The 25910-nt window shown below is 44.9% G+C and overlaps 1 protein-coding gene and 1 long non-coding RNA gene across 3 annotated transcripts in view; one reads left to right on the top strand and one right to left on the bottom strand.

Moving 5' to 3' along the window:
- The window catches only part of TRPC3 (transient receptor potential cation channel subfamily C member 3), a 697537-nt gene that overhangs the window by 484904 nt on the left and 186723 nt on the right, over nucleotides 1-25910 (top strand). Inside the window, exon 4 of the mRNA XM_078676843.1 lies at nucleotides 20608-20772. Coding sequence (XP_078532969.1) covers nucleotides 20608-20772 — 165 coding nt within the window. The remainder of the gene's footprint in view (nucleotides 1-20607; nucleotides 20773-25910) is intronic.
- The window catches only part of LOC144818937 (uncharacterized), a 324952-nt gene that overhangs the window by 96003 nt on the left and 203039 nt on the right, over nucleotides 1-25910 (bottom strand). The window lies entirely within an intron of this gene.

The following is a 25910-nucleotide window of genomic DNA, read 5'->3' on the forward strand; positions in this document are numbered from 1 at the left end:
AAGGGCACCTGGAATGATCTGCCCCTGTGACCATGTCTATCCCATCCCTCACCAGCTCAGAAGAGAAGTGAAAAAGCTCTTGCACTTCAAGTAGTGCCCACTAACTTTTCAATCCCGGACCGAATTTCTTTACTCTGCTCCACTTCTCACTATATTTTTTACACTTCTCTTTGGTCGCGCTATATAATGAAATATTAAATTGTGTTAATTCTAGCGTGTAAATGTCTTCATCTACTTTACAAATTCCCTAAACATCCCTGTATCTTCTCTTTACCACGTCCTGCACCAGCTGTCGCCTAAGACAAGGTTCACCCTCAACAATCGCACTAAATAACACAAATTCAATAAATATCATGGAAACACTGGAACATTTCACATGTTCCCATATACCTATAGGACCGTCAACCTGCTAAGAGTTTCCGGTGACAAATGATCTGACACCCACCCCAAACCATAATAATAATTGGTTTAATTTTTTTGCATACTGTTCACTAGTTAAGTTTTGCCACCCCCAAACACTGTCAAATATATGTGTTTCTATTACAGTTTAGTAACCTCGAAGGAGGTAATGCTGTCATGACCTTTGCAAGATTCAAACTCATGCCCCCCCCGATCACTCCAACAGCACACACTCAGCTTGCTGAACAAGCTTGTCAGCGGAAGTGACGCCCTGAGCTGCCGCCCTCTTTTCAAACAGCTTAACCGCCTAAAGCGGCTGTCTTTGGAGCTGGGGAACCAGGTTCGAGTCTCAGCATGGGCTCAAACATCCTGTGATTCTGGGCAAATTACTTCATCTCCCCATGCCTAAAAATGAATGTGTGTAATGCAACTGGTACTGACATGGAGGGCCCTGATACCTTAGGGTAAAGTTTGCGCTATATAGAACTGCAACAAAAAAACAGATATATGTGTGGTTCTGGATGGCCTCTGGTTAATACTAAATGAAATGTCACAGGTTAGACGAGAAGCCAAATTATTCTTCCAAACAAGTTTTTATATTGTAACAAATAAAAGTATCGTAAACCAATGAGATGGTTTTGCTTGTTCCTAACAAGTAGTGCATTTTGAAGATTACAAGACTGATGTGGAAAGGGCACCCGAGTCTTTCATCCTTCCAAAGCCACTTGAGCACCATCCCACTGGATAATAGTTACACCTATGCTATATACAGAACAAAAACCCCTCAACTGTTCATAAACATGGTAAGGCAAGAGACGGGGGAACTCCGTGACCATACTGAGGGGACAGGTCACGTCATGGGCCTCTGAGATGATTAGCAAAATCCACATTGTGTGCATTTAGTTGCATTGTATACAATGGATGACCCCAGAAATAATGTTTGCATAGATGAAGAAAAATATTAGGACACATTTTCTTTCTCCATGCAAAGCCGTTTGACATTTGTCTAGTTTATGAACAACATTCGACACAGCAAGAAATAAAAAAATTAAAAAAACATGAATGATATAAAATAGAATAATGTGGAAGGATAGTATCTTTTTAGCATACTGCCTTGATGTGCTATTAGAAAACTATCTACAATTTACAGAGTCTGGGCATCTCAAAACTAAATGTTTGGTTCGAATTTGCAGCCTTTAGGATAACATTTGTTTTTCCCCCATAATTGCTCAGACGTCTGAGCAACATTCTCTGTGTCTGACAGGTGCGTGTGGCATGGCACGCACACTAGCCGCACGGTTTCAGCGGCAGTGTTTCTTAGTTGCAAGCGTTTTGTTTTGTTGCTGCAGAGCAGCGTTTCAGCGGCTGACAGCGCAAACTAGCAGAGCGCTCAGCAGACAGCCGCCCCTTCACAGCAGCTGCTAAAAGATGACAGGAGGGAGCTGAGAGACATCGGTGCCTGCGGGAACCTTAGAAGCTACCTAGGTGTCTGGAATACATCATGTAGGCAACAAGTGACTTTTATATCTTATTACAACATAGTACAGAAATCAGAATTTGATTGTAATAAGAAGGTAAAACCCATCTGGCGGCTCAGTGAACATTTACATGCAATGCAACGATTTCTGCTAGAACCCATGGTCAAACATTGAATCCCAACAGGTGTACTCAGTCGGACATCCTTCTAAGCTCGATACATTGAATACCATTGAGTTGAGTAACATTAACTGTTTTCTGTCAATAGTACAAAGAGAAACTCTTGTGATGACAATTCAATATTCAAACATCTCTCATAATGTTAGAATAAAGAAGAGTTTTTACAGGGATATTGCACTACCCCAGATATTCAATTTTTAAGCATTGCCTGAGACAGCACATGGACACCTCAGCTGCTTGGAAGACATTTTGTTTATTTATGAGGGGCTTAGAGTCCGACCACTGCTTACATCTGGTGCAGGACAGTAACACAGACCCTTGCAGCCACTGTGTAGTAGGGGGGAGGCAACACCTTCAGAGGGGTCCCAAACCTTCAGGGGACAACATTTAAACTAAGGCTAGAGAATATCCATGAGATATGGCTCGTCACATTCTGCAGTGGGGACTAACATTTTGCATTAGGCCACTGCATTGGTTGGCTTCCTCTTCACTCTCACTTCCTTGCTTGTCTTTTGTTAGCACGAGTGGGCTTCATTTCTTCTTCTTGTGTTTGTCCCTCCTCTGGAGCATGGCCCAAGTACTTCTTCCTTGGTGAGTCTCCTTCCACTGCTTGTGTTGTGTGAGTTACTATTTCCTTTTTATTCAAGCACTCCGTGAGAGTGCATGTGTTTGTCAGCTGTGCTTCCTCTCCACGCTAACATGCTTTATGTTGCTTTTATATCCTCCAGGGTGACACTTTAGTCAATGACTTATTTAATGCTCAAGAGCAATGGCCAAATCTGAAGCCTAAACTATGTAGAGTGCTCAGGCTACTGCAGTCCCTTAAAGCCAGTACTGCATAGAATGCACCCGTCATGTAGCTGAGTAGCACTGGTCGCTGAAGCTCTTTCAAGCCTGGGATGCCTGCCCAGTCCTGTGAATCCCATTGGGCACAATAACACAGACCAGAGGGCACTGTAGCGCCATGAAGCTTGTTACTCAGAAAGCATCTGCAAGGATCCTGCCACTAGGCCTCACTCACTAGCGCCCATTGCAAGCCTGCCTTTACATCAGTATAAGACAACATACTACTCAACACTTACCATATTTAGTTTCTCTTCACTTTTCGGTCTAGGTTTCTGTTCCACTTCTCTGATGTATTCTGTTGCTTGTAGTCCTTCTGTCTCCAAACCCTGCCCAAGTCACGCCCTGTTGCGGGTGCTCTATTTTATGTTTTGATTCCTATTTACATCTGCATTCTGTATTTTTCTCTCTTTGCTCCGACCCGTACTCCTTTCCTGGCTTTCCCCGTGCCCTGCTGTGTGTCTGCCGATCCCCTAGTCTTTCCCTTTCCAAGTCCCAGTTCTGCCTTCCCTTCATTGGTGGTTCCATGACTCCCTGCACCTGGTTGATTCCTTGCACCTGGCTCTGTCCCTGCATCTGTGCTCCTCCCCTGAGTCTCCAGCTATTTCTGCCTGGTGAACCCAGAGTGCAGCGGATCCCAACTGACCTTGCTGCTGAGTCTCTCTGAGCTCTGTTGGATCCTGCTACTATATTCCAGACTTGCCTTTTGATTTCTATTTTCATTGCTATGTTCCTGTTATTAGTGTCTGTTGCCTGTCACTTTTTCTTCCTGTCTCTTTTGCTTGTATTTTCCTTGTTCCTAATTCTGCCTGCACACATCCTGACCTGTCTTGTATATGCAAATTCTTGTCTTGTATTCTGTATTCCTGTTCTGATTGCATATTCCTGTTCTATTCTATTTCATGAGCAGATTTCCAGCATTCACAGTTCTGTGCAATATAATCCTGGCCTTGACTCTTAGTGCAGTTCAGTTTTTCCCTGAGCCCAGATCCTGTTTTTGTGTACCTTCCACTGTTACTCTTTGTCTTCTTGTGTGATATATTATTATGCTGATTTTCATTGCTTCTAAAGGTGCCAGGTAGACTCAGACACAAAGTACCACCTTCTGCAAAGGAGCTGCCAGGGGTCTTCCTAAACTCTGTAAGATTATTATGCTCCTTGCCTTCCTGTAAGATTATTTTCACCTCACAGAAAGATCACTTCTGAAGAGCAGATATACTATCATTTATGATAGTTTGTCTATTATTTCCCTGCCTACCCTGAACAATAAACAATGTAAAAATAGTTTACAATGAGAAAATGCGGACTTAATCTAACTGTCTAACCATAAAAGCCAAGTGATGCAAACGAACGAGAGGACAACCTACTTTATGATTACAATTACAATCTGGGAACGATAGTCATTGGAATCTCCAAGCAAATTCCTTGTACGACCTGACATATAAAGTCACTGACACCTAAAAACCAACTCAAACGAGCAAACATGTACCATTCAAAACAGCTACAGGGCAAGAGTGAAAAAACTGGTTACCCAAATGGCAAAAAACATGCGATGATATGAAGGCTGAAATGGAATCTAGGAATGCTCTGGGGAACGTCCTCTCCAGCAACTGTCTGGGATATAGGACAAAAAATACAGAAGCATACATTGGCCACATGGAAGACTATACTACAAGGCATAAACCAAAAATTGCCCCAGCCACTGCTGATAAACTACCAGGTCCCAGTGAGATGAGAATCAGGCACTAATATTTATTGCTGATATTAATCTTAGCAGCTACAGTAAAGGAGGCTAGATGTTTACGGTGGGTCGTGGTTTTCAAGAGTTTGGGTTTTTAGGCCGTAGGGTCATGCATGTTGCAAGGGATTATCCCCCAGATTCATGAAAGCCACAATCTGCGAATTGTAAATTGCGAAAATTACCGAATCGCAATTTAGAATTCGCAGAATGGGATTCATGAAGAAATGCGTTCAAAAAAGCGAATCGCAATCGGCCGCAATTGCCGATTGCGATTTTGCCAAAATCGCATAAAAATCGCAGAATCGCCCTTTTTCCGTGTTGAAATTGCGATCTCGCAATTACCGAAATCGCAAATTGCGATCTGGCTAATTGCGAGATCGCAAAAACGGGAAGTCGCATTTCGAGCACAATGATGACATCACAACCAGGAAGTAGGCAGTTCCCTCCCTCATACTGCTCACTGTGCCTGAAAGTGGAAGCAGCACTGGCCAGAGCTCCACTACAGACCACCTGCAGCAGCAAACCAGGAGACAAACAACCCCAGAAAATGTCCCAGGAAGCAGCAGGGAGCAGTGCCCCTGGAAGAAAAAGGAAAATAAAATTTTCAGAGCAGGAACCATGACCGGCTTTTCGGTAAGGATTCACGGAGGGTGCCTGAGGCGGATAAGAGGCCATTTGGCTGCGCATCCGCGCTAAGGTCAATGCAGTGGGAGTGACCCAGCGCTCCATTGACGAACTTAAAAAGAGGTGGTATGACCTCAGAGGGCGTGCAAAAGAACGAATTGCAGAGAGGTTGGGGGAGCGAGTTGCAACCGGAGGAGGAGAGCCCACTGTACCACCCAACACCCCACTGCAGGACCTTGTGGAGGACACCCTGAATCCCGAAGCATGCATGGGGGTCACCCGGCTGGATTCCTCCCGACCCACCCAACAATCCCAAGGTAAGTGCCATGCGACTGCGACCCTGTCCCCTGACAATGGGCATGACTCCAGAGCTACCCATTAGAAAACCCCAGTCATGCAGGCCATGCACACCAGAAATGCCCAATTGCATTGTGGGACTTGTAGTGTGACCACAATTGCCAGATAGCCCCATACAGCCAGACCTGTCAAGTGAGAGTCATTCCTAAAGCCAGTCAGGGAATGCTAGCCTGCATGCATGTAGCAACCGCCCATGTGCAAGAAACATGTCATTAATCACGGTTCACATTTACATCACAGGTGGCACAGAACAACCCAGCACCGACAGTGAGGCCCTACACATCGACGACAACCTCGAGGACACCGAGGGAGAGGGCCATCCTTCACACCAACCAGGACCATCACAGGCAGCACCAGCAGCAGTAGTACCACCACCTGCCCCTGTGGACAGTGCCACCCCTGCAGCCACACGAGCGCCACAACCATCCTGTGTAACACCCATGGCAGTGGCGCAGGCCACAACAGTCGCAGCCCGGAAGCAGACAAGGCGCACAGCCACTGTGCGCTCACAGTCCAGCGGACTGGTGAGGGAGCAGCGCGACCCAACAACACGCGCTGGCAGGGTGTTAAATGTCCGGGATCCTGGCCCGTCCATTGAACGCCGGATGCTCCGAGTCCATCAGAAGCAGGCCCGTCACTTGGCAGCCATCCACCTGCAGCTGCACAAGACTGCACGTAATGTGGGACAGCTCACTGACAGCATGCAAATCATGACCGCTGCTGTCCAGGAAAACAGCCAGGTCCTGTTGTCCCAGCAGTATGTCAACCGCCACCGCCAGCTGCTGACCCGCCTGTCAGCTTACACACGCTCCAATCATATTATCAGGAATGCCACCTCCCAACTATCGCGTCGCCCCTTGCGATGCAAATCCAAATGGTGCAATGCTGCCAGGACGTCGCTAGGGCACTGGAGCAAGTCACCACAGCAGTGCAGGGTCTGCAGGCGACTGGCCATGGGCAAGCAAGTGGGGGGGATGATGCCAGTGAGGGCAATTCCAGCCACAGCAGCCTGTCGGTGCCGCTGGTGGCGGTACCCCGCCGCAGCACCAGGCCCACTGCAGCCTCACGGGCTAATTCTGATGTGGAGGAAGTCGAAAGGCGACTGGGAGCGTCCACCCGGAGGCGCCACTGACTCTTTGTAATGTACCTGCAGGGCCATGCTGATGATACAAGCATGCCCTCTTCACAAACATGGGGATGTATGAGTTAATACAGCTCTCATGCAATATAAAGAAAATATAAGTACTTTATTGTGAAAAAAACAATAAGATTTGATATGCACAAGTTAATCTGACTCATGTCATTCTTACATTTGTCATGCATGAGTGAAGTGTTGGGTGAGGGGAGTGGGTGCACTAGAAACAGTTCATCGTAATTTGGTTGCGGCGCCTGTGTCCTTCTGCAGGATTCTCCCCGCGTGCATGAGGCACATGTGCAGGTGGGCGGTTGTCCCCTTCCCCTGACCAGTCGTGTGTGCATGCCGCTGTGCCGGAATATGAAGGAGTCATGTGTGCTCCCCGGGTATTGTGCCTCTATGTCCGTGATGAATGTCTTAGCGTTGCACACCATCTGGATATTCAGTGAGTGGTAGGACTTGCGGTTCCGGTACATGTATTCTCTTTGTGCAGGTGGGCAGATGTGGATGTGGGTACAGTCAATGCATCCAATTACATGGGGTAATTGCGCAATGTTGTAAAAAGCAAGCTTGATTTGATTCAAGTCCTGTTGGGTGGTCAGGAATGTGATGTAATGGTGCAGCTGGGTCAGCATGGCTTCCAGGAAACTCCTTAGGCAGCGGGACATGGTGCTCTGGGAGATCCCCCCTGCTTCGGCAACTATCCCCTGGAAGCTTCCCGAGGCCAGGAGGTGCAGGCTGCACAAGACCTGGACATGGGTGGGCACGGCATTGGTCCTCCTTGTTGGGTGCTGCATCAGGGGGTCAAGGTCCCGGATGAGCTTTGTAATCATTGCCCCATTCAGCTGGTACTTTGAGTAGATTTGCTCCTCAGTTTGGCCCAGAAGTGTGATCCGCTGGCGGAAAATTTGCTCCTGGATCCTGCGTCTGTTCCTTGCTGCAGCCTGGAGCCTTCGCCGCCTAACCACCATGTGGAGTCCTGGCATTGTGAATGTCCTCATGCTCCTACTGTGTCTCCTTAAGTGTGTTTGGTCAGGGCCGCACCTGTGGCTAGTTTGGGATTTTTTTTTTTTTTTTTTTAATTGACTTCATGGTTACCACCTGCTTTGGGTTCTCCTTAAATTGCGCCTCGCAAATAGCGATTTTGTGATTTTTCACAATTTGCGATTTTTGATGAATTCGGTTTGCGATTAATTAGCGAATTCGCAAATAAAATCGCAATATCAATGGATTCTCGCTAATTCCGATTCGCTAAGGGGGTTCCTCCTAGATTCTGCGATTTTATTTGCGAATTCGCTAAATCAATTTTGCGATTTCGCAAATTGGTCATTTTTCTAATCATGAATTGCAGATCATTGAATTGCGATCGCAATAGCTAATTCGCGAGCTATTGCGATCGCAATTTTGGTTGATGAATCTGGCTGTATGCCCCTGTTAGTGTCTGCATACTATTCAGCCATGGAGGAGATCGCCCCATGGCTTACAGCACACATGTCCAGTAAGCTCAAGGGAGCCACAGCAATGAGCTCCCGCCCACTACACTTATGGTAATCCGTGCCATAAGTGCTTTCCCTGGTCTGCTTAATTCAGACACTCTGTTCATCACCACCCCCTTTTCTGAATCGTTTTTGGCCACTATAGGTGTGGCAGGGTATACTCAGACATGAGTCCCTTGCTCACTGCTCCATCAGGATTCAAGCAAGCCGGGCCGACGAGGCTGAAATGCCAGAAACCGGTCCCCGGTAGCTTGTCTCCTTTCTGGTGAAGAATTGGCTTGGTAGTTTGGTCTGCCCTGTTCCCATGATGCACTGGGCCAGGGACAGACTAATTTGCATACAGCCAGGTTCTGAGCTGGGATGGGGCAGTGAGCTAAATAACGGTGATGGATCAAGCCCTGATCTTTGGACTGGGTAAGAGTGGTCTGCTTAATTCAGACACTCTGTTCATCACCACCCCCTTTTCTGAATCATAAGTGCTTTCCCAGCATGAAAAATGCCTGCAAGTCCTCCCATAGTTCTGCACATGCATGACCGTGCAGGAGAATGACAGGAATTGCCCAGGCCGGGAGGTGTGCCCTGTTATGATGTTCCACCCCCTCTGAGATCTATAAGGTGACTTGGATGTGCTTGAAAATTGACATGTTCAAACAACGTCACGGTCCTATCCACGTGCATATCCAAAATTCAGACAAGGATGAAAAATATGAAGCTAAATCTTTACTCACAAAGAACAGAGTTCCTCGTTCTTTCACCTAAGCAAAACTGTAGATTACTAACGGACTAGACAGAGCATCTGAACAAAATAGGCATCTCTTCAAAATGTATTTCCTCTGCAAAATCACAGGATGTAACACTTGACTCGCGTCTTATCCTTGACATCCACATAAAGGCAATCGCACAAAGCACCAGATACCATCTCAGAATCATTCTGAGCATTAGCCACTACCTGACAAGCTCCCACATTTGGACCTTAAATCAAGCTGTGGGCATTTCCAGAATGTAATACTTTAACGCTTCTTCACATGCCATCCTAACGTCCAGATGCACCTCTAAAAGCAGTCCTCCACTCTGCTTCCTGTCTCTTCTGTCTCCTTTCTCTTCTCCAAAACAGTAAAATTGACCACATTACCATAGTATTGGAATTACAGGAATGGTCGTTTCTATATATTAGTAGTAAATATAAAACTGCCTGCATCACATAAAAAAGTATACAAAAAGGGATGGATAGAAAGCTTGAATTTATCTCAACCACTGATAATTACTCAGGGCCGCATCCCAGTCCATCATTATATTGCACACTATGGACCCAGCCATATGCAAATAAGTCATTCCTCTGCTTCAGGGGGAACGGTTCAGCCCAAACTGCCAGGCCAGATCCTCCCTGAACCGGAACACAAGCAACCCACGACTGATTCGCCCTTATTATGGATCAGCAGCCAGATACACCTGTCCCATCCATCCCCTTGTTGTTTCATACATGCAAGACACAACCAATGGCTTCTTCTAACCCCTTAACCAGCAAACTGTCAGGTGCTGGAGAAAATACAGCTTTAACCCCTTCGATGCTTGTGACGGAACCATTCCGTCATCAGTCACAGTTGAGCTGTGCTGATGACGGAATGGTTCCGTCACGACCACACCCTGTTCTGGAACGTCCAGCACCGGGGGAGAATCGGCGCCGCACGCAAGGTGTTAAGAAAGATGGAAAATCTCACACGCCATCCTTCAAACTATCCACCTTTAAGTACCACCCAGACCGTCCTATGCTTAAGCCAAAACAAAAAGAGGACAACGTGTTTCTCAATAATCATCTGCACAGCTTAATGAGAAAGATAAGCAAACTAGATTGCAGCAGACCAAAATGCTAAAGGTGTGTATAAGGCTTAGGTCTGCATTTCTTTGGAGGAACCAAGACTAAATCCATAAATGCCCGCTGAACTTAACTGTAAATGTTTAAAAATGTCCTTTTACAAAGAATATACCTCTGTATGTAGAGGACAAAGTTAGGAAGAGACTGGGGAGGGCAAACGTCTCAGTCTAAATTAAGCAACAAGCTTTAGAGTGATAATGATTTGGGAAGCACAAGCTTTCCTTTTAAAACAAATTCATATGTAGGGATTGCTGGAAGGCAGGAATATTAGCGCTTTAAGTACCTTCCCCTAATGTCCCTGTTGAAACATTAAGCGCCAATGGATAAAAGAGGCAAATACGCAAACAGTACAGTAATATAAACAGGAAAAGCCAATGCACTCCTCAACCCAAAAATTAACCGCTCTGCATTCAGCCATAGTGCTTTGAATACAGACATGGACGTCATCAGAGAGTTATTGCTAAGCTGGCTATAATTGATGTATGGGAAGTACAACTTCCTAGGAAGGAAACATTCTTCTGTCTTTTCAATATGCATAACATAGTCTCTTAAATGGAAATTATGTTCTCCAACTGAGTAGCTGTATTTCCAATGAGTCCATAAGACAAGATAAGGAGCTGTTTTTGATGCCCTGCCTTCCACTGCTCCTGCGCGCTCCCTGGATACGTTCAGGCCTATCTTCATTGGACAAACAGAGCAAGCCCTTCTACAATGTTCATCTGGTATCCGGGTGGTACTTGCCTCCCTGCCATATACATCTATTCTCCTGAAATTATTGTCCGTGTTCTTAGTCAACATTTTTACAACGTTTTGAGTTGGCAGTTGTACATCTTGCTGGAAAAGAGCTCAAGTGGTTCCTATTTTAAAGAAACCCACTGCCAACCCATCCATTTTGTCAATCTTCCATCCTATATCCCAGCTCCCCTCTGCTTCCAGAATACTTGGAAAGCTGCTCAATTCTCATCTGTCAATGTATCTTGAAGGTAGCAAACTTCTTCATTGTACCCAGTTGTCAGGATGTTGGAGGTATGTGCTAGAGGACAGTAGGACCCTACACAAGACAAGACACCAGTCAGGCTTCTGCCCCGGCCATAGTACGGAAATAGCTCTTTTGGAAATCACTGAGGTGATTAAAAAGATAAGAGTGCTTCCTTGATCCTATTGAATCTGTATGCGACATTCGACACAGTTTCCAATCTATCCTGCTTCAGTAACTGTCTAGAGGTTGACATTTTTGGCACCACATGGAGCTGATTAAAATCTTTTCTGGAAGGTAGTCAACGAAAAATTGGCTTGTTCCTTTTGCTTCATCTTGTAAGCAGTTAGCTTTTCATGTGCCGAAAGTCTCCTCATTGAGCCCAACTCTGTTGTGATATTTACGTGGCCCCCTTAGCTAAACCTGTAGAATCACATGGCTTGAAGATTATCTCTTATGCCAATGACACCCAGGCTCCTTACTTTTGAGGCCTCATCCACAGACAGAGCTTCCACCTTTAAATCCTGACTGAGAGATGTCCTGTACAGGCTGCAGGAGAGTCTTCTGCAATGTAATGCAGAAAATACAGAGATCCTACTGTTGGATATCAGTCAGGTAGCCAAAAACAAAGACAGCGCATTCAAATACAATGCGATTTTTACAACGCTAACTGCTGCATCCCCTTTAAATGCACTTTGATTGAAACACCATTTACATACCATACAAAAACAAAGCAGCATTGTTTAAAATTCTACCAGGCTAATTCTTTATGTTCTACCAAGCAGGATTGTTTTTCGAAAGAACATATATTTAGTTTTATTGGTTGCAAATTCTGCGCCCTGCGAGCTCTCATTTAATTGTTGAATGCAATATCCAAAAATGCATTAAAAAATGGAAGACCGTATTCCATGGGCGGAAAAGCGGTGGATGGTCTTCCCATCCGCCGCGATACTCCCATCACCATAATATGGCAGGGGGAAATGGGAGGCGGGTGGGACATAATTTCGGGCGGATCACCACCGCCATGCGGGCGGTGAAGATCCGCCCGAAATTATAATAGACCCCAATGTGTCACCGTTAAAAGTATGACAGAAGAAGACCGGAATTGTAGCCCGTCTTACTTTTAAAACCCAACAGCATTCCTTCATACAAGATACATCAGAGATCTTCAAACTGGGGGGGTGGGCCACGCTGTGGGGGCTTCAGCTGATCTCAGGGTAGGACCAGGCAGGACCAGGCATTGGTCAAGAGAAGCATCACGCTGAAAAATACAGTGTTTCAGTGACAACAACAAGAGTGTAATGGGCAATATTCGGTCTCTCATGTCCGAGCTGGGATTAGGATTCAAAGGTGAAAGACTGAAAATAACTTTCAAGGCCACCCTCCTATCCCTATTACTAATAAAGAATCACACCGTAGGAACTTTATTTACACTTTAGGGAGACCTGGCTGCTCACAGCTTGTTGGCGATCATGTATTACTTGAAAGCTGCCTTGGAAAAGATCCATGGGAAAACACAGAGTGCCTGATTTAGAGAGACTTCAAGGACGATTAGTTGGAAGCAAGAACATCTACCACTCAACAATTACTTATTTAGGGTTTGCAAAATAGAAACAAGCATTGGCACCTATAAAAGAAAGAAAAACTGCCATTAGGGTTATTTTTGTATTTTTTTACTGTAAACATATGACCCACATAGAAAAAGAAAACAAACACCGCCACCTAAATTCGTCAACTTTACACATGAAATAAAAATGTTAAATAAAAAAAATGAACCATCCCATATAGCTTTAGCAGAACAGTAAAATGCCTACTAGCATGCAAGGGTGCTTAGAACCGGATTAGTTTAGATGCACATCACATCACAGAAAAATATGATATTTACTGGTGCAAAAACATTTGCTTTTAGATTTTAAATACTGGAACCACAAACATAGTTTAAACACACAAGGCAGACTAAGAAAAAAAGACTACAAAATGAGTAATGTATTGGCCTAGCAGACCTAGCATTGAAGTGGATTTATTTTTAGACAGGCACAATGCATTCATTCACAGTGAAAGACAGCCACAGGCTAAAGTGTCTGACTCATTGCACTAGGATATGTGGCTTGGAGGGGGGGAGTAAAATGTGAATGACATCCACTCAAACCATTAGATGAAGAGAGCTGACCCAAAGCCCTCCTATGTACGTATATTGCATCCATCCTTTCATTATTTGATTACAAGAGGCTGGTGATTAAACCAGACCTAAAAATATCTATTTCTGTTGTATTTGATGCATGCTAACGACTACTGTCCTCTTCCTTCACTTTTCTGCACTCCTTCCAGCAGCCAAGTCTCCTGCCTCCCCTGCCTTTTTGCAGTTTTAGCTGTCTTTCCATTTATTTTTAGGTCTCGAACTAGCGTTGCACTGCGCAGCAGTGCTCGCGCAGCCGAGATTTAATGTTTTTTAGTATGGGGGCTTGAACCCGCCCCTCTTCTCCATTGGCTGGCTTCCTAAACGGAGGCCAGCCATTGGAGGAGAGGGGCGTCACTCGGTTCAAGCCCCGTCTTTTCCAGATTCGGGGGCGTGTTTTTTCTCTTCTTTCTTGTTTTCGTTCTCTCCTCTTCCCATTGGCTGGAATTTTATCTTCCAACCAATGGGAAGAGGAGAGAACGAAAACCACGCCCCCGAATCCGAAAATGATGATGCTTTCTCCGAGGCATTTCTGCCTCGCCTCGGAGAAACATGGTCCTGTGGAGCGCTCCTCTCTTGCCTTCCGGAGAGCGAGCGCTTGTTTGTTTTGAGAATCTAGTCACCCTACCCACAGTAGTCAAGGTCTTATGATATAGATTCAGGAATTCATCTGTTTATATATTAAGCGGTCTGCATAAATTCACACTCTTAACTGGTCGGGAAGGCGGAATGCTGTAAACTTATACCCCTTGCTCAATATGCTCATTTAAAGCCACTCAACATCTAGGTTAATGTTGTTACATGCTCGGAGGGTGGGGGAGACCTATAACGTGAAAAAACCCTACTGGCTTTAGCACTTCACACAGACGGAAAGTTAGCACTCTAGCCCTTCCCTCACCCGAAGCCAGAGTGGGACGGCCCTCAGACGCCCCCGCCCGCCTCCCGCGGGACTCCACTTCCTGGCGCTGGTGTGCAGTGGTCCCTGAAGGCCACCGCTGACCTAAATACGGGCTCGGGCTCGGAGCGGGCTCTAGGCGTGCACAATGGGCGGGCGCCCCCGCTTTGAAGCCAGTGTGTGCCAGGGGCCGGACAGGGCTCTCGAACGGGCACCGAGGGACGGTTGAAGCATGCACGGCTTAGGAGGCGGCGGAGGAGCACTGAAAAGCCCTGGGACACGCTACATTACACATGCCGACACTGCAGACGTGTGTGTCTGAGGCACCTTTTCAGCCAGCGAGCTTGACGTTTCGTACAATAGTTTTACTTTCTTCAACTTACAACACCCCTCACTAGAATCAATGCAAGAAGTCCCAGACAAACTCGATTTGCCTTCTACGACGCCGCACATGTGCGCAATGCCAATGATAAATAACATGTATGAACATGGATTGGATTGTGAAGGTGTGTAGAAACGCCCGAGGTGATGCACTTTATATCAAACACAGCAGCTCATGGACAAGGGGCCGAGGGAAAAATGCCCAGAGGACCACCCCAAACAACCACAAGTGCAAACCACACCATACAGCGCCTAGAGGTCATATCTTTAGTAGATGCTGAGCTGTTGCAACACAACTAAATACCATTGATATTAATCTAATGACTTTTGCATAATTCCAAATAAGTCCAGGTGAGGCCACTGGGACCACATACCGACACAATCATTTAAAAGAAATGTTTAGTACTTTTTGTTGACTCAAGTGGTAAACAAACTTCGATTTAAGCTTATTTTACTTAGTAGGGGTGGTGTCTACGCTCCCTGCATTTGGATGATGTAACATAGTATATATTATTAATCTTTGAAAAAGTATTTTATTGTTCACGTTTTCTTTTGATGAAAGCTCCGAAAGCACCAGAAGTTTGTCCTCCTCTGGCTGCTGGGGGAGTGGAGGGAAGCAGGCAGTGCAGGGTTTCTGATTGTAAAGGGTGAATTAGTTCCCATGGAAAGCGAGGCGAGGGAGGGGCCGGGGCAGAGGAGTGTGCGGAGCTCTTAGCTTTGTAGCTAAGTGTTGTTCATAATGCGCAGAGAAAATGATAGGTTCACACAAGCAGCATTCAGGCTCGGCCTCGGTGGCGGCCGAGATAAACGGAATCTTTAATGCAAACACCAAGGCGCCGGGCTACCCCCCCCCCTCCCGCTACCGTAACAGCAAAAGAGCTCTGTGAAAAGAAGGCTCATGTTTTGGTTTTAAAGGATTTAGATGAAACGAGGGAAGCGGCATGCTAGAGGACTCAATTAGGGGTAGCAGTGCCTAACCCTAGTAAATTTTTTTTTTTTTGGACCTTGACCTGAGAAATTCTACTATTTGTATATACATGTATATAGAGATAACTCTAACCACTAGTATATGTAGTAGACCTGTACTCTCTACCATTCCTATATGACTCTTAGAGTTTATCCATTTCTATCTCTTCCTTGAGTGGCGTTACAACTTGTACATTTGCAATTTTTTCTGTTTGTATCTCTTTCTTGTGTGGCTACAACTTGTACATTTGCAATTTTTTCTGCTTGTACCTCTTCCTTGAGTGACTTTACAACTTGGACATTTGCCATTTTTTCTGTTTGTATCTCTTCCTTGTGTGACTCTACAACTTGGACATTTGCAATTTGTTCTGCTTGTATCTCTTCCTTGTGTGACTTTACCACTTGTACATTTGCGATTTGTTTCTGTTTGCATCTTTTATGTAACTCATGTAATCCTAAATCCTTATGTATCGGAACTGGTTCTTATGCAAAGCGCTCTGACACCTTAGGGTAATGTTCGCGCTATTTAAAATCGCATTAAAAAAGTCTCCGAGGACTGACCGTGCCTCAGGAAGAGGTTGGCTGGGGAGATAAGCTTGGTGTTCAAACAAAGGAGGGTTACAGCTGCATCGTAGCAACCATCTTCAAACCAACCATTGTATTTTGTTTATCAGATTGTAATTCCTATTGAAATCGTGAGACATGCGGAGACGGTATTTTGGGGACAGACGATCGAGACATTCTCGTTGTTACCGTGCATATTTTAAATCGCAAACGTGTCTAGTGTGAAATATATTTTTAAGAACATCACTCACTCATAATTAGTCACTCTATATTACTCACTCTTTACTACTGAAACTAAAAATACACTTTGTATATGTAAGGGTGTGGCTATGCATGTAAATGTGTGTGGCTCTAGGACTCTTTACTACTCACTCTCTCACTATTTAATACTCACTCTTTCACTTTTTACTACTCGCTCTCTAATACTCTCTTCACTAATAACTCTATCCTACTCACTATCAACTACTCACTCTACTACTCTACTACTTACTCTGTGTGTGGGTGCTAATGCAATAGGTCTCGCATATGCAATCGATTAAGCTATTGGCAATATAAATGACAATGCCATTTATTTATGATTTAACCGCATCGCTGGAGCGCATTTTCGCGCTGTGCGCTGCAGTTTTTAAAAACCCGCGGTTCATGACGAGCTCATCTCGTCATGAGCGTACGAGAGGTGTACCTCATGACGAGCTGAGCTCGTCATCAGCGTCGATGTGGTTAAAAAGAAAAGAAATGTCATGAGCAATGCCAATAGCTCTACCTTTAATAATGCCGAGACCATTGCATTGTAAATGCTTGTTTAGATTTTGTAAGTGGTTGAGCTGTTATTTTAAAGAGACTGATCTCTGGTTATCCCTCTGCATTTATGTTCCTCTGATGGGCTATGCTGCACTGTAGCAAAAAAATAGATAAATAGAAAGCCTGTGAGTAATTAACTGATTTCGATAGCATGGTTTCTGGGTGTCTCACAATCCATTCTTTTTGTGGGACATCTGCATTTTTGTAGCATCTGCATGTCTACAGCATCTTCTGCACCCCCTTGCAAAAGTCTCTTAAACTGGGGGAATTTCAGATCAAGAGAATAACAATCCACATATTCCAAAAAAGCACGTGAAAAGCCAGCAGTGAAACGTGTCTGTTAGACTAACACTCCACACTAATGTTGGCTATAGGCGTGCTAGACACATTCGCGGTCAGTGACACCCCATGCCATTCAACAAGAATGTTTTCTAACTTCATAGGCATGATTGCTTAGTGATTTAAGCACATGGTGCTTAAACCTGGTGCAATGTTCATGTCAATGATTCTGATCTTGACAGGGTCAACTCAGAGGGTAATACTTTAGAGGTCGACAAGTTGAATAACAAATTCTTTTATTTACAGTATTACAAATAGCTAAACTAGCAACAGTCAGTACTATATAAAAATGTAATATGAGTATTATTCAGCAATATAAAAGAAAGAGAAAACGTGCAGTTTTACTCAACTATCAGCAACATATTAGGCAATATCCTTCTCTCGAACAAGAATAGATCAAGTGTTCCTATTTAAAAATCTCTTTAAAGTCCAAATCAAAACTGAGGCATAATGGAAGCCTTTGCAGACCCTGCAGCACAGACCCCCAACCCTTCAGGGACCCTTTAGCTCTTGACCTTGAGGCCCTCCGCCACCCCCCCCCCACCCCCCTATTCAACGCAAGGCCCGTGATTTAGGGGCCAGATATGGGAGACTCCGGAGCTATCTTCATATTCTGGGGGGGAGGGGGGTTATTATTTTTCGCTATGCAACTGGTCTCAAGTAACTCGGTCCAAACCTACTAAGGTATATATTTTAGTATTTGAACTGTGAGATCCTAGGACGAGATTACCCTGGGAGGAGCCAGCCTGTTCATTAAAGTCATTCAGTGTTAATTTATCAGTTTTTCTCCGCTTATTGTACATCCTGATGAAGGTCTTTTATATCATGCTATATTTCTATGGTCTCCCTTACACGGCCTCTAATTTGCTTTTTCTCTTCTGTTTCTGCCTTTTTACACGCTGACTAGATTTTCACTTTTGTGTTTATATGTTTTTACTTCCCGACATTTTTTCTCCTCTTTTCCTTTGGCTATCTCCGTCTATCGTTCTTTAATCCATTCTTTGCCCCCCCCCTTCATTCAAACTTTAAGATGTTGTCTTCTTTTAACTTGATGTCCCTGTCACACTACTTCATTGATTACTTACTGCCACTGTCTCTTGTCTTTTGCTTGCTGTTTCTCTAACCTTTTCAGTCTTTTGATTAGTCATTTCAGCACAGTGCCATCTTGCCTTTTTAAATGTGTTTTGACAGCGTAGCTGTCGCTAGACATTATGTTTCTTGACTTGCTTTGTTTTTGACATTACAAATGCTGACCAAAGACTACAACCATTGGAGTCTTGGGGAACTTTGGGAGGTCTGCCCCCGGGATAGTTTGGGGAATGGAGCAGTCCAAGCAGCTGCTCTGACATCTGGGCTATGTTTGGGCTACTATGTAGGCAAGCAGTAGTAAACCAGCAAGACCTCGACCCACTCAGTATCATCTCAGACTTTGTGGGAGCCCTCATCACTGCCACTTTGGGGGTAGGGTATTGTTGGCTCAAGCCAGTCACCCTAGTTCAGAACGATGACCCACCTCTCTAGCTCTTACTAGTTCCAGGGATATTGTAGTTTAAGGACGCAACGAGTCCTCATCCCAGTTTCTAGTTTCCTGTCACAACTGGTGGGTCCAGTGGGTTTAGCAGGCTCTCTAGGTGAACTTGACACCTATAAATGTCAGCTGTGACCAGCCATTCACGCTACATGAGCTCATAATGATGGGTACCCAATATGATCTAGTACATACACCAGTTCCTTGTCAGTAGTCTTCTCTTTTGAACTTTAACTTTGTAGGCCAATTGAACTTTGGAAACCTGATAGAGACTAGTTGGAGGAGTATCAGATCTACTTTTGAAATGTTTGCTCTGCCGCGGGTGCCATTTTGGGCACCTTACAACTATACATCCTCTGTGGATGGCAATTCCAGTTCACCTATGGGGGGCAGGTTTTTCAGTGTATTTAACTTTTTTGTGATTTGAGTAATTTTTTAACAGGTTCTGAAATAAATGGTTACAACTCCCAACATTTTCCCACCTTGGACCGAGGTCTCCCAAGAATCTAGCAACATAGGGCAGATGTATAGCCTACTTGATACATTCTAATGAGTTCTTGGTACACTTTAACATTGTGGCTTGCAACAATGGCTTAACACAAGGTCACATTGACTGCATTGAGACCATCAGTTCCTCGAAGGACAGATGTTTATGATACATGAAGTGATTGACAGAGAATCTGCTATATAACTGGCTGGGCCCAGAGAAAAGTGCATACATTGTGTCGCACTTACTGCCTTGCTGTATCTGTGTCAATCACAGATATTCTCACTTCTAGTCATTTTCCCTTTTCCACCTCTCTCACTTCCTGCTCCTCAGTCTGCACAAGCTCCCCCCTGCTGTTTCTTGCTCACTTATGGCCTGAATCAAAAGCTATTTATGTAGCAGACACTCGTGTGCAAATGGCAGTATTTACAAGTAAACTTTCCATCAATTTATTTAATCAAAGGGTTGAGAGCGTTCAAAGGGTGGGGACACATGCAGAAGTTGGTGAACACCTACAAACCTTCAAGTGTATGGATATTAGGATTTCCATCTATGTAAGAGAAAAATACCAGCCAGTTTATCAACTTTGGATATTCTGGAAAAGGCCCAGAACTGGCACTTGAATGGAAATTTGAGTAAAATTATTTGTATTATTTTGTAACTGGTAATTCTGCTTCTCAGCGGTTCAAACGTCATTTGGGAACATTTTAGACAGCACTATTTATTCTTCGTGTATTAGCTGTTTTAAGTTTACATCTGAAAATGAAAAAAAATAAACGCTACCACCATTTCTTTCTTTTTTTACCAGCCATGGCTTGAAAATACCGGTCATGCCGGTAAAATAATTGGAAAGTAGCAACCCTATGCTCAATCCCAATACCTATGCAGGAAGCTTTACACATTGAAAATTATCAGTGATTTGCTATTGGGAGATAATTTGTTTTCAGTGTGGAAAAAGGAGATAGCAGTCTCAAAATTAGAGGGTGTGGGAAATCTCTTAGAGAAGGAAAATGGACCTCCCCAGGTGTAAAAGCTGATAGTTTGTTGATAGTAAGCTTGTGACTCTGTGTCACATATTCAATTGTGGACATTTGTAGGCCTTTGAGTAATATTAGGAAGCTGCCCAGTCACAACTACTTGGTATCTTTTGTGAATTGCAAGAAATGTGTACATTTCTCCAAAATAATAATAATTATACAGATGCAAATGTTCTGACTTTCTTTGTGAATTCATCCTTAGTTAGATGTCTCTCTTATACTTCTCTGACACATCCGCCTTTATAAATCGTTTTGAACCCTTCGAGTAATGCTTTCTTCTAAATGTTGTGTCCGTTTTTCTATTAATATTTGTTCTATTATATTTTCCTGCAGTTTGTGGCGCACCCAAACTGTCAGCAGCAGTTGCTGACAATCTGGTATGAAAACCTCTCAGGACTGCGGGAACAGCCCATTGCTATCAAGTGTCTTGTTGTGCTGGTGGTCGCCCTGGGTCTTCCATTTCTTGCCATTGGGTACTGGATCGCGCCATGTAGCTGGGTAAAGACTTCTTTATATTATGCCATATAATGTATGCCTATGGTTTGTATTTCATACTGTACGACGTGGGTACTAAACTGGGTTATAAATGCCATCTGTTCATTTACACATTGCCAATGGGTTGCTATTATTGTACAATACTACTGCGATTTTGTCAGTTCCCTATTTTCAGGGTCGGTGCTTTTATAAGGCAAAGAGGGCAGCAGCCTCATGACGTCACATAGTGGAGGCTCCAAATCACAGCGAAAGGCCGGGTAAGCTGCAATGTTCAGAGTAGGGTGGGCACAAAAGCTGGCAAAATGCTCTTCCCACATATTATTTCCTGCCTATTTATTAATGGTTTTCCAAAACCTATTGCAGGGATTGGAACATCTGGCATGGAGCTCAGTACATAGCCAGTAAACATGTTTGGTGGGTTTTTCTAAAGCTGAGATCTGAATCTTTCCTTCTTTGAGTTCATATATGTAGTTGACTGTAGTCCCCAACTCGTGTGTTCACCTTATTTCCCCCTGGATAGCACAGCCTCTCTACTGCGTTCAATGCATGTAGACCGTTTTAATTCTTTATATCCCCTTTTCAGGTATGTCTCAAATGTTGGCATTGTGAAGGCAGAGTTTCCTTTGCTCCACCCACAGCCCCAGTATACATCAATTTCCTTTGGAGCAACTGAACTACACTATCGTTCAATATTACATCAACCGCTTTTGGGCTTGAAATGTAACAAAAAGAAAGTACTCCGAATCAGATGAGCTACTCGGGGGATTTAATTTATTAAACTGATATTCATACGCATACCTCACAGGGTATTCATTATTTACTCTCTGTTGACTGTCCTTCTGCACTTTTCATGGTACAACACAGTTTGGTGATTTTAATGTTTTTTGTATGAAATAACTTGTTATAAATCTTTTTGAAATAGTATCTGTGAAGTTATATTTCTGTGCTTTTCTGGAACGTTTCTGACTCATACGACCATCCCATAAAATGGAATAGTAGCTAAGGATGTGTGTTTCACTCGTGTGTTTATTCAGAAAATGGCACTGAAAAGGTCAGCTTTCTCTCTGCAATTGGTAACACCAGCCTGCTGGGAGAGGCAGACTCCGTTGCCTCCCAATCAAATTAAAACCTTCAAAGGCGACCCAGAGCATCTTATCTAAACAGAGGTTTGCTCCAGGCACCTGATATCAATTAAAGACACGTGTGTTTGCGTTGTCACGTGATGAACTCTTGGGGTTCCGCATTCTGTCACTTTGAGGGTCCCCTCTCTCTTATCTCCTCAAATACCAGAAGAGTGCCCGGTGAAGGCTTTTAGGTGTTTCCTGTATTCTTGTGTCATGCATTCATGGAAGGGGTTTGTAGGTTACGGATGTGACGTCACTTGTACTAAAGTACCTTTGTCAGGTGATTTCCGAAAAAGCATATTGTGTTGCTCAGCAGACGGGTTCTTGATAGAGTTCTCTATTAACCTTCCCAATGAGACACAAAGGGATCTCAGTCACACAAATGGGTGTGTGCCTGCTGGTGAGGCATCCACCACCTACCACCCAGTCACACACCAACAGGTTTTCAGGTAACACATGGTTTATTGCTGAAGCTCACACCAAGATCTCAATCTGTTTAACCTTTTGGATGCTCATGACGAGCTCAGCTCGTCATGAGCGACGGCGCTCCGGTGCTCATGAGCTCGTCATGACCGCGCCCGTTCCGTGGAACGCTCGCACGCTGGGCTGATTCCCCTGCTGTGCTGAACGTTCCATTGGAACGGGCGCGGTCATGACGAGGCTCAGCTCGTCATGAGCACCGGAGCGCCGCGGCTCATGACGAGCTGACCTCGTCATGAGCATGGGGGCGCTGTACGTGCCCCCCCCCTCACCCCCCAGCACAGCGGGGGAATCCCGCCAGCTGCGATGGGGTTAAGCGGAAAAAGAAAAATATCTATCGAACTGGCTAATGAATGATGCTTGGAAGAAGATCGCTATTCTGGATTGGTTCTGTTTAGGAAGGGGTCACTTCCTGCACATAAACAATCCAGAATGGCTAATTGTAAGCTGCAAAGTTGCAAATCATCAATTAATTAAATGATTGTTTATGTGCATGAAGAGACATCTTCCTGCACACATGAACAATCATTCGATTAAGCATTTGTCCTCGTTTCACCATGTTCAGACCAGGTTTTCCCTGTTCTTAATTTTGGCATAGCCTCCTATTCACATCACCCTTGTTAAAAGAGGCAGCGTCAAAATCAATGGGTGTTCCGCTGGAATGCCCACCTCAACCCCCATTGCGCACCCCATTCATACCAAGTGCAGCGTGAAAGCGGGCCTTATTTACAAGGCAGAGTTAAAGCACATGAAGTGGCTTAACACCGCCTTGTAAATAAGGCAAAGGGTTTATCGCCACAGGAACGTCACAAAAAGTGACGTTCCTGTGGTGATAGGAGCTTGTGTGTGCTCAATTCTCACATCTTTTTTTGGTGCTCATGTTAAGAACAGGAGAAGGGATTTTTCTACTCGCTGGAGCATTTTACAATTCTCTGTAGCTGCGAGTCTGTTCTGTGTGTAATCGAATGTGCATGGTTCCATAGCAAATGAGCTGGGGATACACAACAGGTGCAGCATCTGTGTGCTTCCTGAAATCTGAATAAAAGCATTGTTTATCGTCCTATGCACTGGAGGAGCCAAGTGTCATAAATTGGGTTTTTCATTTGTGGGAGGTGCACAACCTGGTTATGTAACAGAACAGTTATAAGAGAATCTCTATTCAACACCAGGTTGTTGCGGTCACAGAGCAGGCAATTCCCTAGCAAATTGTGCGAAATGTTAAAACAGTAGCAAACAACATTAAAATTAACATCATAAGTAATTCCCAAGCAACTTTAGAAAAATCAAGATAAATTAATAAGCAAAAAGATACAACAATGGTTAAAATCGGATAGGAGGAAACAGACATATGGATTTTTAAACATTTAAGGCAAAATGTTCAGAAATGGCTAAAGGAACAATGGATATCAAAAGGTCACATTCAGACTATGTGCAATACCCAAAAGTAGCCACCAGAGGCCATGCTTGCACCGAAAAACAAGAAGAAGAAGAGAAAGTTAACAGCCAACTGTTCTGCTTCAGAGAAGCCTGGGAAGTTAGTGGTAGAGTCAATAATCCTCCACTGTGGTACATGCAAGTGTTTATAGTCTCCTTGGTGCTCTTCAGGAGGGCCCCAGCTTCAAGAGGAACACAAACATCTTTGCCCCTGCTTTCCACTACAACCAAGAGTCCCCAAATGTTTCTTTTACCATGGGACAGTCACTCCTAATCCCTCCTACAGCACTCGGGTCTTTAGTGCAGGCTTATTTGCACAAGACTTTTCCAGGGTCCAGTTCCAAGTGGTCAACTCGGCCTTCTTTAGAGCATGGAACAATGCTATCTTTTATGCCCTTGTAGCAGCAACAGAAGGCTAACCACTTGACCTCCAAAGAGCAGTTCCCGTCACTGGGTCCCAGCAGGAGCGAGAAGTCCTTCAGTCTTCTTTCCTCAGCAGTCAGACAAAATCTTTTCTCACAGATGCTTCTTCTTCAGTGCATAAATGTTCTAAGAGGTGGTGGTGAGGTGCCAGTTTTATCCTATGCAGTAGGCGGTGACTGGAGAATTCCCTACATCCAATTCTGTCAATTTTTTCTCTGAATTTCCACTTCCATTTTTTATCATTTCCTTTCTCAGTTTTCTGCAAACTTTCATAGAGACCCTGAACCAAGATGGTTCCAGCCTTTCTCCACCAGCAGGAGCACTGGTTCCTCATCTAGCCGCTCTCCTATGAAGAAATGTCCTCCCTCTGTCAGTACTAGAACTAGTTTTCTTTCCTACTGGGATTGGAGACAGACGGTCTTGACATGCTTTCTGAATCAATGGCTGCTATTATGGACTCCAAGTTAGCATTTCCAGGCCAAAGGAAGAGCTCTGACAACTGTCCCCTTGTTCTCCCAGCTGTTCCTGCCTCTCTTAGATGGCTAATCATTAGTATGGGACCACTTGCAGAGGCCAGCTCTACATTCCTGCTGACAGAAGTAAAGAGGAGAGGATGTGTCTTAATGGCTAGAGCGGCCGACTTTGAAGCTGGGGACCCACGTTCGAGTCTGGCGAAAGGCTCAACCCTCCTGTGATTCTGGGCAAATCACCTAATCTCCCCGTGCCTTTGAATAAATGTGTCCGTCTGTAATGTAACTAGTGCTCATATAAAGCGCTCTGATACATTTACAGTGAGTATGCCCTATATAAAACTGCAACCAAAACAAGCATTGAAAATGCAATAGGTCTCGCAATAGAAGAGTTTAACATTTTTCGTTTTGCAAATAGATGAGTGGCGTTGCGTGGATGAGTGGCGTTGCGTGGATGAGTGGCGTTGCGTGGATGAGTGGCGTTGCGTGGATGAGTGGCGTTGTTTGTGTGAGTGGCGTTGTTTGTGTGAGTGGCGTTGCGTGTGTGAGTGGTGTTGCGTGTGTGAGTGGCGTTGCGTGTGTGAGTGGCGTTGCGTGTGTGAGTGGCACTGTTGTTTGAGTGGCGCTGTTGTTTCAGTGGCGTTGCGTGTGTGAGTGGCGTTGCATGTGTGAGTGGCGTTGCGTGGTTGAGTGGCGTTGCGTTGTTGAGTGGCGTTGCATGTGTGAGTGGTGTTGCGTGGATGAGTGGCGTTGCCTGTGTGAGTGGCGTTGCGTGTGTGAGTGGCGTTGCGTGTGTGAGTGGCGTTGCGTGTGTGAGTGGCGTTGCGTGGCTCAGTGGCGTTGCGTGGGTGAGTGGCATTGCGTGGGTGAGTGGCGTTGCGTGGTTGAGTGGCGTTGCGTGGGTGAGTGGCGTTGCGTGTGTGAGTGGCGTTGCGTGTGTGAGTGGCGTTGCGTGGTTGAGTGGCGTTGCGTGGTTGAGTGGCGTTGCGTGGTTGAGTGGCGTTGCGTTGTTGAGTGGCGTTGCGTGTGTGAGTGGCGTTGCGTCTGTGAGTGGCGTTGCGTGTGTGAGTGGCGTTGCGTGGCTGAGTGGCGTTGCGTGGCTGAGTGGCGTTGCGTGGGTGAGTGGCGTTGCGTGGGTGAGTGGCGTTGCGTGGGTGAGTGGCGTTGCGTGGGTGAGTGGCGTTGCGTGTGTGAGTGGCGTTGTGTGTGT

Source organism: Lissotriton helveticus, chromosome 2_1 (assembly GCF_964261635.1).
Source record: "Lissotriton helveticus chromosome 2_1, aLisHel1.1, whole genome shotgun sequence".
NCBI lineage: Eukaryota > Metazoa > Chordata > Amphibia > Caudata > Salamandridae > Lissotriton > Lissotriton helveticus.